This window comes from Myiozetetes cayanensis, unplaced genomic scaffold (assembly GCF_022539395.1).
Source record: "Myiozetetes cayanensis isolate MyiCay16 unplaced genomic scaffold, myiCay2020 scf9, whole genome shotgun sequence".
Lineage (NCBI taxonomy): Eukaryota > Metazoa > Chordata > Aves > Passeriformes > Tyrannidae > Myiozetetes > Myiozetetes cayanensis.
In genome coordinates, this window is record NW_026088185.1 from 37,371,951 (window position 1) to 37,392,228 (window position 20,278).

The 20,278-nt window shown below is 46.4% G+C and overlaps 1 protein-coding gene across 1 annotated transcript in view; it reads right to left on the minus strand.

The window, feature by feature from the left end:
- Window positions 1-10,957, minus strand: part of NEB (nebulin) — a 97,700-nt gene extending 86,743 nt beyond the window's left edge. The window contains 11 exon segments of the mRNA XM_050340518.1: window positions 407-523; window positions 922-1,029; window positions 1,217-1,321; window positions 2,171-2,275; window positions 2,758-2,862; window positions 2,965-3,069; window positions 3,388-3,492; window positions 3,972-4,079; window positions 5,007-5,216; window positions 6,164-6,208; window positions 10,925-10,957. Coding sequence (XP_050196475.1) covers window positions 407-523; window positions 922-1,029; window positions 1,217-1,321; window positions 2,171-2,275; window positions 2,758-2,862; window positions 2,965-3,069; window positions 3,388-3,492; window positions 3,972-4,079; window positions 5,007-5,216; window positions 6,164-6,208; window positions 10,925-10,957 — 1,146 coding nt within the window.
- Between the last annotated feature and the right edge of the window lie 9,321 nt (window positions 10,958-20,278).

Below are 20,278 nucleotides of genomic sequence, written 5' to 3' on the forward strand. Positions count from 1 at the left end.
TTCTGACACTGAGAAATATGTCATCTCTTACCATGCAGATGAAAACAGCAAGAGGAGAGAACCTGAGAAGGCCATTACAGCGAGTAACAGAATACAGCAGGTGTAAAAGTACCACAAATTTAATCATTATTGTATCAGTTGAAATTCCTTAAACCAGTAAGGGAAGAACTGTCCTCTTGTGATCCATTATCCACAGGGATCTAAATGAATTATAAAATAACTAGCTATGCCACTGCTATAACCCCCACTCATCTGTGGAGAAATGACTCTTTACCTGAACTGTTCTGGTCGGGGGCATCTCATGACTAAATACAAAACTAAAAATGCCAAGAGATCCAAAGGAGAGGCCTTGTGAAGAAATGAAGAGTTTGGTTTCTCAGACAGGACTGAAACTCATGGTACTTACATCACTCAGAATATTGCCTGCATTCTTTAATTGCTTCAGCAGTGGGTTCTCTGTAGCAGGAAGCACATTGTAATCTGCAATAGCTTTCTTCTTTTCATAGTCTGCTCTGTATTTCACCTTGAAAAAATAAAACCAAAAAGGGCAGGGTTTGAAAAATCAGTATTAAAAGCCCAATGTTCACTAACCTGTGTAATTGCCCAGAGAAGCTGTGGCTGCCCCATCCCTGGAAGTGTCCAAGGCCAGGTTGGACGGGGCTTGGAGCAACCCGGGAGAGTGGAAGGTGTCGGTGCTGGAACAAGATGGGCTTTAAAGCCCCTTCCAACCCAAACCAGTCTGGGATATGATTCTATTCTATGCTATAATCTTGAATTTGTCAGGAAAAATGCCCCTGTTACTTATCTTATCATTCATCGTGGAAAAGGACCATGAAAGGTCCTGACAAAAGAGTTTCAGCCCCAACTTGCCTGACTGTGGGACTGTTGTGAAGCTGAGCAGGTGGAACACCCAGAACTCACCTTACTGACATTATCTGAAGCTCTCTTGTTGGCTTCATACTCTGGGGTTTCAGTCTGCATGAAGTAGATTTGGTCCTTCATGTTTTCAAAGTCTTCCTGGTACTTTCTCTGTTAGGAAGAGACAGACAGAAAACCACGGATCAAATGCACTTACATTCCAATCAGACATCCACAAAGTGGCTTATTGAGGAAAGTGGAAATATCACAAGAGGAGCAGGTAAATTATATCAGTATTTTCCATATTATTATAGACAGGGGATAAAGCTGCTCAGGACTTCCTGAAGAACCCACTCACCATACTCAGATTTTCTGCATTCATCTTTGCAATGGCCACGTCATAGCACGGAGTTTGACTCCACTTGCCTTTGATTTTGTTTTTGTAGTCCTCGTGGTAATTAATCTGTAAGGAAATACAACAATCAGATTTAACCCCCAAGACACAGCTCTGTTTCCACCACTTGACAGGTTTGGTTTTCACAGCTGTATTTTTAAAGTTGCTTCACATTTTACATCTGCCTTGTAAACACTTCAGTAGCTAATGTCAAAAACACTTCAAACATGATCTGACCAAACCACTTCAGTGTTCAGTTATTGCTCTTAGTTCCTCCCCTGACCTAAAAAGGATAAAGAGGTGGCATAAATAATCTCTTTTGAACAAAGTTATCGATAAGAAAATCTCTCTGTGATTCTTCACTAACATATTCTTTTAGTTCTGTTTTCTCACTGCTCACATAATATTGGGACATAATATTGCCCATCAGTTAAGTAGGAATTTACTGTTATTGCTGCTTATTATTTTCTTCATTTCAAAGAATTATGATACTGATCTTGGTTTTTCCACGCTACAAAATCTTCTTGATGACAAGTTAGCTTTCAAATTATGGAATAATAAGATTATACAAGTTTTCTCTAAGCAAAATTATTTCACCTTCCAAATGGGTTCAGCATAATATTTTACGAGTGGTCCTGCAACCAGAAGTGAACAGTGTAACTCTCTAATCTTAAGGAGCAGAAAATGTTCAATACACAATATAATAAATAAAATAAATTCAAGCTTGTCCTAAACTCTGAACTGAGTTAAAATCCCACTTTTGCCTTACAAGATTATACAACTTGGTTCCAGTTTCTTCAGCAAATTTGGGCTTCCTGCATTTCTTTTCTTTTCTCTTTGCCTGTCTTTAGGTACCTTTTTGCTCCTCTAACTCCCAAAGTGAGGTTTCTACAGGAAAAGACACTGCATCCTACTCACATTGCTCAGCTGCTTTGTCACCTTCTTGGCCAGCTCCACCTCGGGGGGGTCTGGCAGGGAGGTAAATTTGACTTTCTGCTCATCGTGCCCTTTTTTGTAGACAATCTGAAAATGGGGAAGAGACAGAGATTTCCAGTAACTGCCAAGCTGAGCATCAACAACATCCAACTCTGCTCCCACCCCGTGAACAGCAGCAGATCTGCCCACAGTCACTGCAGCAGCAACCCCTTCAGTCAGTGTGTCACCAGTGAACATCTGCAAAATTCACCGAAATCTTGACCTGAAATCCCTGACTGGAGAGTTCTGGGTACCCAAAGAGCAGCAAATCCCCCAGCCTTGCCAATTCCTGACTTTGCTTATGGCTGTTTGAGGGACAGATTTGCAGACCCACGAGGGTGGATTTACAGCCAGCTGTGGGAGTTTCTCCATTTGGAGAGATACTCGAGGTCCCCTCACTGATTATGAAAGATCAGAAGACCTTGAAATCATTTTATTCAAATATTTAATTTAAAATATTATAAAACTCTAGTGTAGAATAGAAATATCCTACCAAGCTATGGTGGAACCCAACTGTGTTTGGTACTCACATCACTCAGAGCCTTCTGAGCCTGTGCCACCCTCCTGAGCTCTGGGCTGTCATTGTAGGGATAAAACAGAGTTTTGTCTCCTTCCCACTCCTCAGTGTAGAGTTTCTGGAACCCAGAAAAACACCAGAATGCTCACTGTGAATTAATCTGCGCCTTGGAAAGCTTCTCTCCCTCCAGCTGCTTAGAGCTGGGGTTGTTTTCTCTTACCTTGCTGAACATTGCTGTGTTTTTTATTGCATTCACCAGCTCTGGAGCATCAGGGGGTAGCAGGTACTTGTCCTTATTCTCCTCCCAGTTCTGTTTATATAACACCTGGAAGGAAAGATCAGCCAGTTGGTCACTCAATCACTAGAAAAACATTTACTTTTGTCAATACTGTGTAAATATTGTGAATAAACTACCTGCTCTTGACACTATTTCAAAGTGAAAGCCTCAGTCCCGTGACATTTGAAGGCAGCAAATGGAAGCATTTAAGATTATATTTAAATTTACAAGATATATTTATACCAACTTCTCTGCTGTCCCTCCCTGTGCCTCTAAATTGTTGTATAAAGATGGTTTGAGCTCAAACCTTTATTCATGTCAGCAGCTCCACGATGCACTGACGTTCCCACAGTCCAAGCCACTCACCTTGCTCACTTGCTGGGACACTTTCTTGGCATGTTCTATATCCTTGGCCTTTTCATCCACGTGGCAGATAGTCCTGGCAATTTCCCCAGCCATGCGGTATTTAACCTGCAGGGCACAGAAAGTTGTTTTATTCCACAGCAACGCTGCTTTTCTGCTTTCAAAGAAAATCACAATATTGACATTCTGACACCAAACACCCAACACCTGAATGGACCTGGAAATGAAGGCTCTGGAAAGCAATGGATGTGGGGAATGAAGTGAGGCAGAAATGCAGCTTTGAGAGGGGTTCAAGAGCTGGGATTCCAGGCTGGAGGTGGTGCCTGTCTGGAATCACAGAGCTGTTTCTGAGAGTGCTTCCCCTCTGTACAATGAGAGATCCACCCCCAGGACGTGCAGTGGAGCTGCATTTCCCACTCCATTCCCAGGTAAACACCGACTGCAGTGCCAAACTGATATAGGCACATTCCCCTGGCAAAACAGCAGCTTGGGTGGAATTATCACTTCTTATCCAGCACTCAAAATTCAGACTTCATTTGCCTCTTCACTGTCACTAAGCATTGTTTTCTCATGCAGTTGTCACCCACCTCACTGAGCTGCTCCTGCACCTTCTTGATCCTCCGGATTTCGGGGGTATCAATGGTGGAAGCGTAAGGCTTTCCCCTCTCTTTTCTAAATTTTTCTTTGTACTTGTTCTGGAAGAAAACAATGGCAAATATAATTAAGACACAGCCTAAAGCTCTGGCAGAAATCTATTGGCAATTATTGCCACATTTCCCTGGTTAGGATAAGAATGTGGGGTGATTATTTAATAACAGAAATGAGCATTACTCAATTACATTTGCAGTTATACTTATTTTAACCAACTGACTTTATTCCATCTGACACAACAGAAAAAAATCCATCTCTAACTTTAGTCTGGCTTGGATCACCTTTAATTGATTGTATTCTCCTTTGTAGCTTAATATTGATATTAATTATTATTACTTACTATTATTTACTATTCATTACTACTAATTATTTACTATTAATTATTTAATTGATTATTTCTTAATTATTAATTCATTATTTATTATTTATTATTACTATGAAGTAGTAGCTTAATATTGATATTAATAATTATTACTTACTATTATTTACTACTAATTACTACTAATTATTTACTATTAATTATTATTTAATTGATTATTTCTTAATTATTAATTCATCATTTATTATTTACTATTTATTATTACCATGAAGTAGTAGCTTAATATTGATATTAATTATTATTTACTACTAATTACTACTAATTATTTACTATTAATTATTATTTAATTAATTATTTCTTAATTATTAATTCATTATTTACTATTACTATTAAGTAGTAGCTTAATATCGATATTAAGCTACTACTGATAATATATAATATATAAAATTTAGATATATAATTCATATATAAAAATCTATTATTGATATTACTATATATCCATTGCTGTATAATAATTGGGAATTGACTGTTGATATTATTGTGATCCTAATTTCAAAATAAATTTAGTTATTTGCAAGATAATCATCAAATAATCCCCACCAAATCTTCTGAAGGTGTTCCTGAAGAAATCAGAGCTGTGGGACAATCTCACCTCACTGAACAGGTCCTTCATTTTGTTGCTGTGTTCCAGGTAAGGCGTCAAGAACTTGGCTGGGTCCACTTTGGTGCGGATTGTCTTTGTCCTGGCTGGAGGTGCCACCTCCTCCGCAGGAGGCTTTTCCTGCTCCACACTGGGGGGGCTTGGGGTGGTTTGGGGAACTGAGACATCTGTGCTGATGGTCTCAGTGATCTCAGTGACCACCTGGGAATAAAGAAATCAAAATAATTACTTGTTTTGTAGCCCTCAAAGTTCGTTACTGTGTGTACTTTTCACTTCTCTGAGTGAGCAAAAGCTCGTCCAGATCCACCTGGAGATAAAAACACCAGTGACGCTTTTCCTGCTGGGATTAGCCATTACTCCCACTACACATCACCCAACCTAAAAAAAGCCACAAAGAATTAAATGTCTGGCTGGCTTCTGCATCAAACTCGTGTAATTAATCACAAGAGGATGTGGAAGCTGCCTCTGTTTAATATGTATAGCTCCCAAGGAATTTAAATAGTTTATATTCTTGTTCGTCAACAAATAAACATTATTATGATCTGCAAACAAAAATATTAACACTATGATTCTAATGAAAAGCTTTTAAAAATAATTATTACAACTTATAAACGTGCTCCAAAATCACCTGAATAAGAGTCAGATTTTATTTCGTATAATTTTTCTTTTTTTTTTTTTAAATTGCCTTTAAAGTCGAATTTCTGATAGCTGTTTGCAGTAGTAGGAGACAGAACTGAAAATACATCAAGAATTAAACATTTAAAAGCTTTGGTTTCTGCACAAGCCTATGCCATAAAGAATATTTCATGATAACATAGGAGAGAGTTGAGATATACCTGTTTTGTAAACAGTATTTAAAATTGTGGCAACAAACCCTTGGTGACCCAAATATTTGTTACCAGTGACGTGAAATCTGCAAACCATCAGGGTTTTTTGGGAAATTGCACAAGGGGAAGGGAACAGAACTGATATATGCAAAGGGGTCCTCTAGATCATCCCACAGCAGAGGAAATAAAGTATTAAACAGCAACTATTTGTGAGTTTAATGTGAAAAATGAAACCTCAGAATACAAAAGGGCTACTAATTTAGAGTTACACATTAATTACATGCATACAGACAGTAGATGAATAATGACAGGGACCTTTACCTCATGTGGCTCGCCCTCCTCAATAATTGTCTCCTCAATGTAGTACTATTAAAAAAAAAAAAAAAGGAGGAAAAAATATCATTATTAGGTCAGATCAGCAAATTGTAGCTCTGTGAAGCTGTTTGAAAACCACACTGCTGCAGGAACAGGGCTGCAGCTCACAGGTGCCGATGGGGTCATTTGGTAATTCTGAATATCCCCTCATTTTTTGCGTTAATGATTGGGTGTTTTCCACGCATTCCTCAACTAATCCTCGTCCAAGCAATTAATGAAGGGTCGTTATCTAATTTTACCCCCAAGAGGGAAGGCAATGATGACCATGCTGAAAGAATGAGCACTTAAAGCCCAGGACTTTCCAAGTGCTTGGTGATGCTCGGAGGGGGCTGTTTCTCTAAGCCTCTCCTCAGAGTTGGTCCTACCTACAGGTCCTCGAAGGGCACCAATAATTACTGGCTGCCAGTTCAGCTTTGTCCTGCTGACCACAACTCTGACCCTGCCAATTTTCCACCCACTTTATTGTGCTCTCTCCACCCCACACCTCATAAACTTGGTGATACAAAGAGGTCTCCCTGAAGCAATCAAGACACACAACCTTCACTGCCCTGCCCTCCCCCTGTCCACAGCAGCCGTGAACTCATTAGAAGCACTGATGAGATGGGTCAGCCCAGGTTTGCCCTTGATAGCTCAATGTTTACAGCTCCTCATGACCTTCACGTCTTTCCTGTGTTTAGAAATAGCTTCCCAAACGATTTGCCCCAAAGTCTTCCCAAAGAACGAAGTGAGGTTGACCAGCCTGTAGTTCTGTGGATTTTCCTCCTTGCCATTCCTGAACGTCGAATCCAGCTGAACTTGAAGGAGTGGATTTTGTAATGTTTTAAGCCTTTATGTTCCTCCCAAGTGTCCTGATCCTGCTTCCACCCTCAGTACATTTATTTTTTTGTGATTTTGCTCAGTCAGGAGCTCCGTGTTCCTCCACACCAGCCTCCTGCTGTGTTTGACTTCTGCACTTTGAACCACGTGCTCTGAGAAAATCATTCTAGAAGATCACCCAACTCTCCTGGGCCCCACAGGATCTTCCCTGAACAGCCCCAAATCTGTCCTTCCAAAGTCTGGGATTGTAATTCTGTTTATCTTCCTCACTGCGCTCCGAACCTTCAGCTCCGCAGTCCTGTGGCCACAGCAGCCATGGCTGCCCTTGACCTTGGCATCTTCCACCGCTCCTTGCTCGTTCGTGAGCAGCAGATTCCACGGAACATCTCTCCTGGTTGGGACAATGGAGCTGGGAAGGGGCCGGAGCAGCAGGAGGGGCTGAGGGAGCTGGGGGGGCTCAGCCTGGAGAAAAGGAGGCTCAGGGGGGACCTTCTGGCTCTGCAATCCCTGACAGGAGGGGGGAGCAAGATGGAGGTTGGCTCTTCTCCCAAAGAAACAATGGACAGCACGATAGCAAACAGCCTCTAGTTGTGCCAGGGGACGTTTGGATTGGATTTTGGGGAACATTTATTCACTGGAAGAGTGGTTAAGCATTGAACAGGCTGCCCAGGCAGGCGGTGGAGTCACCATCCCTGCAAGCGTTCGAAGAACGCGTAGACGTGGTACTTTACGACATGGTTTGGTGGGCACTAGGGGTGGACTTGATGACCTCGGAGGTGTTTCCCAGCGTCAATAACTCCGCGATTCTCCATCCTCAGGCTCGCCCTCCATCACCAACTGAAGGGAGCCCCGACCCGCCATGTCCAGCCGCGGCCACACGGTGGCGCTGTCGGGCGGCAAATGGCGGCCGCGCTGAGGGGGCCGCGCTGAGGGGGCCGCGCTGAGGGGACCGCGCTGCGCTCGAGCCCTCGCTCCGCAGCCTCATCTCCCCTCACTCTTCCCCATCATCTCCCCTCGCTCTGCCCCATCATCTCCCCTCACTCTGCCCCATCATCTCCCCTCACTCTGCCCCATCATCTCCCCTCGCTCTGCCCCATCATCTCCTCTCACTCTGCCCCATCATCTCCCCTCGCTCTGCTCCATCATCTCCTCTTGCTCTGCCCCATCATCTCCCCCTCGCTCTGCCCTCATCATCTCCCTCGCTCTGCTCCATCATCTCCTCTTACTCTGCCCCATCATCTCCCCCTCGCTCTGCCCCATCATCTCCCCTCACTCTTCCCCATCATCTCCCCTCGCTCTGCCCCATCATCTCCCCTCGCTCTGCCCCATCATCTCCCCTCGCTCTGCCCCATCATCTCCCCGCTCTGCCCATCATCTCCCCTCGCTCTGCCCCATCATCTCCCCTCGCTCTGCCCCATCATCTCCTCCTCTCCCCATCATCTCCTCGCTCTGCCCCATCATCTCCTCTTACTCTGGCATCATCTCCCCTCACTCTGCCCCATCATCTCCCCTCACTCTGCCCCATCATCTCCCCTCACTCTGCCCCATCATCTCCCCTCGCTGCAAACTGAGGGGAAAAAGCATTTACGGGCATTGCCCCCACCCGCTGTAGCAACCGGCATGGCTGGTTATCCATGAGGTGCTGAACTGCCAGAAAGGAGAAATGTGAAAACGTGGGGTTCATGTTCGGGAATCTCCTCAGTGATACCTGCTCAGGTTCACATACCAAAAAGTGTGGCAGCAAAAAGAAAAGCCCTTTGAATCGAGACCTAAAAAAATTCTCATTGAAATTTTAGTGCTTTCCCCAGAGCTGTTCCTCACAGTTAGTTGATGCGACCGGCTCGTACTTCCCATCCTGTGGTATATTGGATTGTTTTGAGGTGATTTTTGCTCTCTCGCCCAGACGTGTTGGACCCACCTTCCAAAAACTTTCCAGAAACCTTCCACCAAACCTTCCACCTCACCTTCCACCAAACCTTCCACCTCACCTTCCACCAAACCTTCCACAAACTTTCTACAAAACCTTCCACCAAACCTTCTACAAAGTCTTCCACCAAACCTTCTACAAAGTCTTCCACCAAACCTTCACAACACTTTCCACAATCCTTCCACCAAACCTTCCACAAGTAACTCAGCAGCCCAAGTTTGTGTCATTCCCATCACAGAACAGCTGGATGCCAAGTATGGGGTTAGGAATTCCCAAGAAATTAAAAACATATTATCTTAAAATCCTTGGCGTTGCCTCAGCTACTCGATATTCAACAACCATCTTCTGTTCTTTCAGAAGATTTATTTCTGATAGAGCTCTTGGAGGTTTAAAATCATGGATTCATATGAAAGTGGGCTCTTAGTTAAGAAAACTCTGGGAAAGGTTTAATCTGCCTTAAGATTGCACCAAATGCGGTTGTTCCTCTTTTATGTAACTTCTCACCGTGAGTGCCCTGAGGGAAGCTACTAAAGCAGTGCCACCTCGGTCTGTCTGAGGGACGTGGCTGCAGCAAGGTGGTCACTGAAAATTAAAAACAAAGGCTGAAACGGGGCTGTGTGGACAGAAAGCCCAACAACATAACACAATTCCAGCAGGAATAAATAAACCTGACAGCAAATAAATACCTGTTACTGAGAACACACAACGCTCAAGAAGCACAAAGGCAATTCTAAGTGCTAATAGGAAATTTAATGAAGGCTGGTGTTTTGTAACTAGGTGGTACAATGCCTTCAAATGGACTTTATGAGTGCTAACTCTTTGTTTTCCAGAACACATTTAACTAATCCATTTGGCTTTACTTCATTCGCTGTTTGAAATCTTTAAAGTCCTCAGCCAGGGCTCAGTGCCCTCACATCACCTAAAATCAACAGTTCACCAAACACAGTGTGGTGACAGTGAGTTGTGAGGTGTCTGCATTTATTCTTCTTTTCCTCCAACACTGAGCATTTTGCTACAATAATTTAGGTATTCAATAACACATAAATTAATTTCAGAACAGTAATAATGCAGTAAGACCACTCTGTTGACCTCACGGACTGTTTCAGCAGCAAAGTCATTGCTCCAGTGGCACTTGCTCATGATGCTAAGGTGTAGGTTCCCCAGATCCTGGGGAGTCTTTTAACTGAATTCTGAGTTTAAATGACCTCTTGGCAAATTAATCCCTGATGGAACTCCACAGCCAAAGAATCAGGGAACCACAGAGTGGTTTGGGTTGGGAGGGACCTTTAAGCCCATTTTGTTCCAACTCCAACACCTTCCACCAGCCCAGGTTGCTCCAATCCCCGTCCAACCTGGCCTTGGACACTCCAAGGGATCCAGGGGCAGCCACAGCTTCTCTGGGCAGAATTTCCCCCCAGTATCCCATCTCACCCTGCCCTCTGGCAGTGGGCACTCATGGCCCCTTGTCCTGCCACTTCAATCTGGCTCCACCTCTGCACCTTCCAAGGCTAAAGCTATTCATGGTCCCTCAGTAGCACAAAGCTCCTGCCTCCCTGCACTGCAGTGGGCACAGGGCTAGGAAGGGGCTCCCAAAGTCATCCTCTCCAGCACGGATTGGGTGACAGAGGGCGAGCCAGGAGGCAGAGGAGATGGCCCAGTGCAGCTATAATTACGCAGAGGGGTAATGAGAAAAGCTCGTGCTGTGGGTGTGGGAGGGTGACAGTCCTTATTTAAACCCAGGAACTATGGCAGGAACCGGCAGACTTTGCTCCGCTGAGAGCAACTGTTGTTGTTTGTTGTGGGTTTTTTGCTGATTACACCATTTAATAGATATCTAATCACCCCCTAATCTTCAGAGAGCAAACAGCCACCTATGCTCCTGAGCAGAGTCTCATTACAGCGATTAATACATTCATTCACAAGGCAGGAAACAATCATTTCTGCTCTCAAGGTTTTCTTCTTACCTCCACAACTTCCTCATATTCTTCTTCCTCCATTCTGAGGGTCTTCTTCTGTCTCTCCCCCACTCACTGGTCACGCAGCAAATAAAAATATGAAGAAACAGGATTAGCTCAAACTGAAAGTACCATGAAAAGTGACAAGTCAAGTTCACAAAGCACCTGAGATCATGGTTAGTAACAAGCCAGATCCTAAATAAAGCCAGGATCTGGCACTACTGTGACTATTATGGAAAAATATGGGATTAAGTTTCAAATATACTGATATAAGTTAAAATTTTGGGCAAATACTTCATTCCAATGGTTGGAACATTTTTACAACATATTACAACAGAATTATATGGGAAGAATACATATGAAGCATTTTTTATTTTCTCTCTGACTATTCTCTTTCCTTATATTCTTCAAGCTCCTGTTTGAATGGGAGCTTTATCTGTATATTCTGTATGTTCATTCATAAGTAAAAGCCTAATGCAGAGAAATAGAATAAATATTTTTTTAAGTGACTTTTGGTTAATGAGGCAATTTCTGTCTTCCCAGCATTAGCCTATATTGATGCTCTGGGAAGTGTTGGTTTTGGGTTTTTTTAAGCTCTTGTGGCTTTTTTCTGTCTGTTTCTTCAGACCTGGAAAAGATGAAATTCCACAGAGCTGACTGAATTCCAGAGCCCAGATTACTGTCCAAAATGAATTAGCAGAGTGATTTTGCTGCAGTTGTCCATTGGAGCCTGCAGCCCTGTTTCCAATGCTGGGGAGGGATGAGGCTTTGGAACAGCTGCTCCCAAATCCAGGGATATTTGCCGTGTAAGCTAATCCTGCCAACTGCCCATGAGCTGAGCTGGTCCCACTGCAATTCCTTCTGAGGCAAGGCAAGGCCAGTAACCCAGGTTAAATATAGGAACATGCAACACTGTCCCTTTTTAGTTCCAGAGAGCTGAGAAAAACTGCCAAAGAGTTAATTTGTTAAACCAGATCATTAACTATTCAAATAAATCACGAATAACTCCGTTTATGGGCGGCAAGTTGGGTGAAAAAGTAGGCCAAAGTGAGTGATTAAGCCCAAGAAGTGGAGATTGCATAGAAGGGTCTAAACCATAAAAACTGTCGCTGTTCTAACCCTCAGTTACGCTCCCAACCACGATTCCAGGTGCTTTCCTCCTCCTGCCATCTGCACCTGGTTATCCAGGCAGAAGACTTGTCTGCTCTGGGCAAGGCATGACAAGTACCCCAAAAAAAACCCACCGGCTGGGGGAGCAGCTCGAGGTCCTGCTCTATGGAAAAGATGTCAACCACAGTTAAAATGTCCTTACCAGCAACATCCAGCAAATATCCTTTGGAGCAAAGGCTCTCCAGTCTTCCCTCCTGGGCAGCAGTGGGAGAGAGCGAGCGGGTGCAGCACTCCACGAGCACACGTGTGGCCCCCGCAGCCAATCCGGCCCAGCCCGCTCCGGTTTCAGCCCTAAATATACTCGGTGACCCCAGAGGAGCCACCTGTTGTCAGCAGCAGGGATGGAGAGGGAGCTGGGCACCTCGGTGCTCCTGAGGAAACCCAAACACACCGGGAGCTTGGCCTGGCTTCTCCAGGTCTCTGCTGAAAGGGGCTCCCCAGACAAACCAAGGGAACACTCCCGTGATAAAACACAGGGGGTTTCTTCCTTCAGAGTTGATAATATCAAGGAATTTGAATTGATTTCATTCCTATCTTGGACCTGAAGCAAAACTGTTCCAATTCAAGGATCCCTGAGCTTCAGAGCAAGGAGTCTGGACCAAGAACTAAATTTTCAGTATAAATACATCTTTAATTCCACCCTGTAAGTTCAGCTTTGTCAACTTGATGCAAATCACTTGTCAATATTTTTATCACTTACAAAACGTTTTGTGGCTGAAGACACGGACCCAGGAACACGGGAAAAGTGCTGCTTGCATAGAAAAACTTACCAGGAACCCAACGAACAGTCAAACTCACAGAATCACAGAACACGCTGAGCTGGAAGGGACCCACGAGGATCATCCAGTCCAACCCTGCACAGGCCCATCCCCAGAGCATCATCCCAACCCTCCTGGAGCTCTGGCAGCCTTGGGGCTGTGTCCACTGCCCTGGGGAGCCTGTTCAGTGCCAGCCACCCTCTGGGGGAAGAACCTTTCCCTGAGATCCACCCTGAGCCTGCCCTGGCACAGCTCCAGCCATTCCCTGGGGGTTGGGCCCTTCCCCATCCTCATCTGCCCTCCTTTGGACACTCTCCAATGGCTCAATCTCTCCCTTCCCTTGTGTCCCCCCAGACTGCCCCAGTATTGCAGGAGAGGCCCCCCAGGGCAGAGCAGAGCAGGACAATCCCCTCCCTCACCCACCCCAGGACACGGATGTCCCTCCTGGCTCCAGGCACTGCTGACTCATGGTCAACCTGCCATCCACCAAACACCTGGTGAGGAAGACTCAGGATACTTGATAAACAGATTGGGTGACAGGGGAGCAACCCTGGTGCACAGAGGAGTTTGGAAGGTCAGCAATGACATGATGGATGGGGCAGAACCAGGCTGATGATCGGAGAAGTGGCCTCGTGGGTCACCCAGTGGACTGACAATGGAGGACTGGCTTTGGTTCTTCAAGGAGCTGCATTTCAAAGCCAGTATCAACAATGATCCCTTTTCATATGCTAGGTCACATCATTCAATAAATAACTAACTGTATGGGGCCCTTGGGAGGCATCTTCTTTTTCCCTAACTCTTTCCAGAAGTTCATATTTATATCCTGATGAAATATCATATCTCATTCCCTACTGCCAAGTATTCCGTGCTCTGCCCAGAGCTGCAGACCCTTCCCTTTCTCCATGGGCTCTCCATTACTCCACATTTTGCTTTCCTAGGCAACCCTTCCCCTTTTTATCTGATTTCTGTTTATTTGGAGGTTTCTTACATCTTTTGAAGATGTCCAGAAATTGATACAACGTGTTGGTGGAGTCTCTCGAGAGCGGTGTCAGCTCGACCTGCTGCTCTCTGACCCAGATCCTCTGGGTGTGCATTCCAGAAATAACTCCCAGGCTCGATTTTTCTCCAGAGTGCTGCTTCCCAGTTGATTGGATGCAAAAAGTGACATCTTCATTAGCCAAACAAACCCCTGTGGAGCGAAGGGCCCGTTTTTCTTCTTGAACAGAGAATTCATTATCGCCATTTCCAGCTCCAGTCGTGGAAGTTCCTGCAATAAATTTATCCCTCAGTTACTGCAGCATCACCTTCAGCCTATTTTACATTGCTGGTTGATAAATCTTATTTAGGAAGCCACTGAACAAGGCCCAAATTATATGAAGGGTGCCGGCACCCCTTTCTCTGCCCCTGAAACGCAGCTGGTTTTGGTGTGAAACACGGCAGATCTTCAGTCCCAGGCTGGAAAAGAACATGGAACAACCCTCCAAAATTACACGTGGGCTTCAAGAACCAGCAGCATTATGAAGGAGATGAAAAGTTGGGATGAATATAAGATTTTTGTTCTGACATCTGAACACAAAGAGGGAGGAAAGTGCTCTTGGGTCACTTCAGGCTGCCAGAAAATCTTTCGGGTCTTTGCTCCTTCAACTCCAGAGTTCAGCGGACAGCTGTGACAAAACTATCACTACAAGCTCCATTCCTGTTTAAGCACTGGAAAAGCCACCCAACCAAACCCAAACCCCTCTACATTTCCTGTGGTTTCTACTCAAGTCCACAACTGGCATCTATAGGTGAAAAATGTAGTGGACACGCACAGGTGTCTTCACACGTGTCTAAAATCATTCAGGCTGGAAAAGACCTGCAGGATCACCAAGTCCAGCCTTTGACTTTGCTCTGAGAATAGGAAATGGCCTTCTGGGGGACAAACATCTCCAAGGCATTAGGAAAACCCTGCTGTAGGGCAGAACGGGGCAGCTCCCACCCAGGTTGGCTCACCAGGCCACACTTCATCCACCGCCCGTAAACATCCACGTGCTCAGCAGCTCTGAGCTGAGAAGACAGAAAGCTGCAGGATGACTCAGGCAGAGGGAGATGCTGCTTTGCATTTCAATCACCCACCCTTTGAAAGCAGAAAGTGTTTCCTTGTGCTTGAGTCATACAAATACTGAGTTCGGTGGGTCCATCTGGCCCAACAGAAACCTCTCCGGGCACGACGATGGATCCACATCCTGCCATCACAGCTGCCAGATTTAACCCCCTGAGGACACCAAGACAGCACCTGGGCTTAACAAGCATTTCAGCATTGAAAAAGGGACATTTGAATACGTATTTGTGTCACTGTGTCTATTTTTAACCCACCAGCAGCAAGGCCCTTCTCGTTCTTTCTGCCATTCCCGACCGTGAGGCTTCGCTGCCCCTTTTGCTCTCATGGACAGAGATCCTGTGGGGAGCGTTTTTACCAAAAAAAAGGCATATTTGCCAAAAAACCATGCAGTTAGACAATGCAAGGGATTGTCTTTGAATTAAATCTACATTTACATGTGTATGTTTCTCTGAGCCCTCCCTTTACAGCTGGAAGTTAATCCAGTCTTTTTTCTTCTGGACCAAGCCAGGCCTTGTCAGGGATTGGGCCTTGGCTCATGAAGGAAAAGGGTTTTTAGGAGAGGATAAAAGCTGAATTCCACTCTTTGCCTCAGTGCTGCTTATCCCCTTTCTCAAAGTATTAATAGAAAGCATTAGATCATAACAAATAATAATCTTGGAGGCAACACCACCAAAATGCTGCCATTAAATCACCTCCATGTCTTATTTGCAGGTCTATTTTCTGCCCCTGACACGTTGATATGGGGTCAGTGGCAGCACAAGGTAGTAGCTGTATGGTGTGTAAACCAGCCACTCACTCTCCTGCCGTGAGTCAAAAAGACTGTGCTGGAAGAGGAGGATTAAAGGAATTATTGGTTTGAAATAAGAATTAATTTCTTCTCTCTCTATGTTTCTGGAGAGAGAAGGAACTATCCCCTCACCCATCAAATTATTTGGGTTACACAGGTTATAGGACTGAAGATTTTAGTACAGAAAGTGTTCGACCAGGATGCTTCAGAGACTGAATCCTCAAGAGAGGATTCCAAGGAGGGGGAAATAAAAAAATCCAAACAAACCCAAACTGAAAAGAACAGGAACAAGATCCCAAATATTTGTACATTTCTTTTTCGTGATGAGATAGGATGAAGCAAAGAGAAATCACATGAAGAAATGCACCTCAACCTGACCCCAGCTGGCTGTAGAAACTTAAAAATGAGGTTAATATTTCAGTATTAAAAGCCCAGCAACAGATCCCCTGCATTGACACGAGATATTCAGAGTGGCTGTTGGCACTCTAAATCTGCAGGTGTTGGAACAATAATTGAATTTGGTAGAAACTGGGAAGGGAAGGTGAAGTCCTTCCCAAATCTTTTCTCCTTCCTGCTGTTTGTAAGATAAATAAACCCTCATATTTGTAGAACATTCCTCCACTTTGAAAACCTCCAAGTTTTCCTAGACCTGCATCCCTCTCCCTGAACCCAGCTGAGCCTTGCAGGGAATTTGGAACAGTTGGCTTTTCATGGATCTGAGCTGAAACAATTCACTGGGAAACCATAAACCACTCCAGGTTCCTTTCCACCCCAGACCACACTCAGGGCATTCCATAAATCCACATTTCCATCCCAGACCACACTCAGGCCATTTCATAAATCCATATTTCCATCCCAGACCACACTCAGGCCATTTCATAAATCCATATTTCCATCCCAGACCACACTCAGGGCATCCCATGAGTCCACATTTCCCACAGAGCTTGGCAGCAGGGAGGTTTCACATGGCATTGCACAGCTCTGCCAACTTTCCACCATCACCCCAACAAAGGGATGGATGAACACAGCTGGGACATGGAGGCATTCCCTGCTGTGAATCCTCTGGGATGAAGGGACAGGGCTGACCATTCCCCTTGGAACCATGATCAGTGCATCACCTCAATTCTGCAACCAGCTCTGCTGCCTTTTCCTGGTCAAAAACTGCCCTGATGTTGCTGAAAAATATCTGTGCCCCACGTGAGAACAGGGGCAAGAAATCAAATATTTACTACTTAGCCCTCCATGCCTTTTTTTCCCCCAAGGACCTGCTTTCTTCCCAGAAGGGAAGAGGACAACAGAATCCCAGGAGTGTTAGGGTGGGAAGGGGGATCATCCAGCCCAGCCCCCCTGCCAAGGCAGGGTCACCTGGAGCAGGTGACACAGGAACACACCCAGGGGGGTCCAGTTTCCAGGCTCACACCCTCCCTGGGCTGCTGTTCCAGGGCTCTGCCACCCTCATGGAAAATTCTTCCTCATGGAGAGGTGGAACTTCTTGGGGTTTATGGTCACTGCTCCTCATCCTGTCACTGGCCACCACTGACAGGTCTGGCATCACCCTCTTGGCACCCCTTGGAGATATCTGTGTGCCTTGATGAGATCCCCTCTCAGCCTTCCCTTCTCCAGCCTCACCAGGCCCAGCTCCCTCAGTCTCTGCTGGTCTCAGGGACACTCCAGACCCTCATCATCTCCAGGGCTCTGCTGGACCCTCTGCCTGCCGTGTCCTGAGGAGCCCTGAGCAAACTCTGAGTGGGAAGGATTGAGGTAACACTCCCTTTCACTTTTCTGGGGCTAAAGAAGAAAAGTCTTCCCTCTTCCCAGGGTTTTCAAATTACTGCAGGGTTTATTTCTGGGGAAATGGCTCCTGCTCTGTCCCTGGACCCCTCTGACTTCCCTACCCTGCAGAGCAGTTCCCACAGTCAGGGGAGAAGCAAAGGTGCAATTCCTGAACGACAAGAGCTTGTCCAAAGATCACAAAAGCTGCTGTAGAAAGCAGGTCAGGATTTAGATCAAGAATCTGCTCAAGAAATCCCAGAATGACTAAATCTTCCCACCAATGCACCGTTCCTGCACCGTTAGTCCTCTCCCCCTGAAGGATCCTGAACAGGGGACTGAAGTTCACACGCCCAGATTTCAGTGCCACAGCCTTTAACTGCAACCTCTGTCTGACAGGGTGGGGTTTTTTTAAATTTCTTTTACTCTGCCCATTTCAAAGGAACATATTTCTGTGAAAGGTTCAGACACCTCTGATTGTACAGCCGGGGTGGACGTTGCAATGCTCTCCACATTCCAGAGCCGCATTGCTGCAGTGGTGTCTCATCTCCCGAAATACAACCTGCACCAGCCCATGAAATATTAAGGCTCCTGTCTAGCTGTGGCCAGGAATACCTCGGGGCAGCAGTTCCCAGGGGCAGAATGCTCCGAGAAAGGTCACTGCCACAGCCCAAAGGTCACGAACCAGCAGCCAGCGGAGTGATTGTCCTCAGCACTGTCATTAACAGCCCTCAGGAATGTGCGGCTGCTCCCGCGGCCCCACGGCGAGGGATCCTGCTGCTGAGGGCAACAAAGGGACATCTAATGGCAATAGGGGACGATACCACCCCAAATAACATCCTTTGGCATCGTGCCGTGCTGTCCTAGGAGCAGCATCCTCAGTGGTGTGACCTGCAGAGCTCGGGAGCTGACACGAACTCCTGCAAACTGAAGTGATCCCACCCGTGGCACCAACAGGGATCTCACCTGGATAACTCACCCCAAGGACAGCGGGAGCTCCTCTGCTCTGGAGCCAGGCTGGGAGAGCTGGGGGGTTCACCTGGAGAAGAGAAGGATCCAGGGACACCTGAGAGCCCCTTGCAGGGCCTGAAGGGGCTCCAGGAGAGCTGGAGAGGGACTGGGGACAAGGCATGGAGGGACAGCACACAGGGAATGGCTTCCCACTGCCAGAGGGCAGGGAGAGATGGGATAGTGGGAGGAATTCCTGGCCCTGGCCCAGGTTGGGCAGAGAAGCTGTGGCTGCCCCTGGATCCCTGGAAGTGTCCAAGGCCAGGTTGGACGGGGCTTGGAGCCACCTTGGATAGTGGAAGGTGTCCCTGCCCGTAGCAGGAGGTGGAACCAGATGTCCCCCAAGCCCCCCAGTCCCTCCCCACTCCCACACAGATCTCTCCACATTTCCCATTCCTCCGTCAAAAATGACTCAGGCTTTCAATGCCCCTTTCCTCTGCCACCGGGGATCAAGGAGGAAGAAAAAGTACTCAATTCGGTAAATAGTTTTAATATCAGAGAGCCTGGCAGACTTTCAGCTCGTTCCTTTGAAAACAATTCCAGGGGAGGCTGAACTGCGGGTGACTTCATGGGGCTTTTTATAACGAGATTTAACGAGGGACGGAGGGACAGAAGCAGCTGCAGAGTCCCCCCGGCTGGGGCAGAGATGCCCTGAGCCGTCAGCAGGGCCACCACCCCCACCAGATGCTCACGGAACACGCAGGGAAGGGGACAGCTTACCTTCGGTCTTGTGACAGATCCTGATCGTGTTCCCAGCCCGCGCTCCTCTGGGTTGGCTTAATTAACAATGAATGACCCCCTTCCCAATCCGAGCGTTCGGCGCTGGTCGGGTTCCACCAAAGGTGGAACAATTTCCATGCTGGAAATTCCCCGTCAAGCAAGAAGCATCTTCGCTGGAAAGCACAGCGAAGATTTACAAAACTCTCGCGGAGCTGTTGTTGTTGTTGATCCGCGGCTCTCCCAGCAATAAACGCGTGCCGGGTTTGTTTGGCTTTGTTTGGCAAAGCTCGTCAATCGTTTTCAGGTGTGAAGGGAGCGGTTCCTTCGATGGAACCGGCTGTGGAAAAACAAGCCGTGGAAAAGCAGCAGAAAACGTGGCCATGGCAGGTTTAGCGAGGAGGGACTTTGGTTAAAAAGCAGAAACAACCCAGACTAAGGCGAGGCTAAAGATAGGATTGTCCCAGGCAGGCACCGGGGAGACCCCCCTGGAACCGCTGTGAATGCCTGCGCTAAAAGCTCATCCTGAGAGACAAAACCCCACTTTAGAGGGTTTAATGGGCTGCCAAACGGAGGGGTAAATTACTCCAGCACGGTGGTTTGGGGTTTTTAGCAGCACCTTCAGCTGCTGGGTTACAGGAGATGTTACAAAAACACGAGGGACTGGACAGGGATAAACCCCGTTCCTAGGATTGGAATGAGAGGATCTTTAAGGTCCCTTCCAACCCCAACCATTCTGGGGCTCCACGAGCTCTGCTTTGGGAACACGGAGCCAGCTGGAACCCACTGAGCTCCGGCTCTGCAGAAAAACCCTTTTTAAAGGAGCTTTTAAAATCAGCTGCAAAAGCTCCAGCAGGGGCAGGGTCTCACCTCCAACACTGAGCAGAAAAGCCAAAATTTGCTGGTAAAAAGGAAGCTCCTGCCCCCATCTGGCCTCTCTGGAGGGAGCACCTCTGGCATCCCAGGCACGGCAGATCCAGGAGAAATTCCCTGGCCAGCTTCATCCAAATGGTTTGGTTCAGCTGCTGCTCTGATACCCATCCAGGAATTCA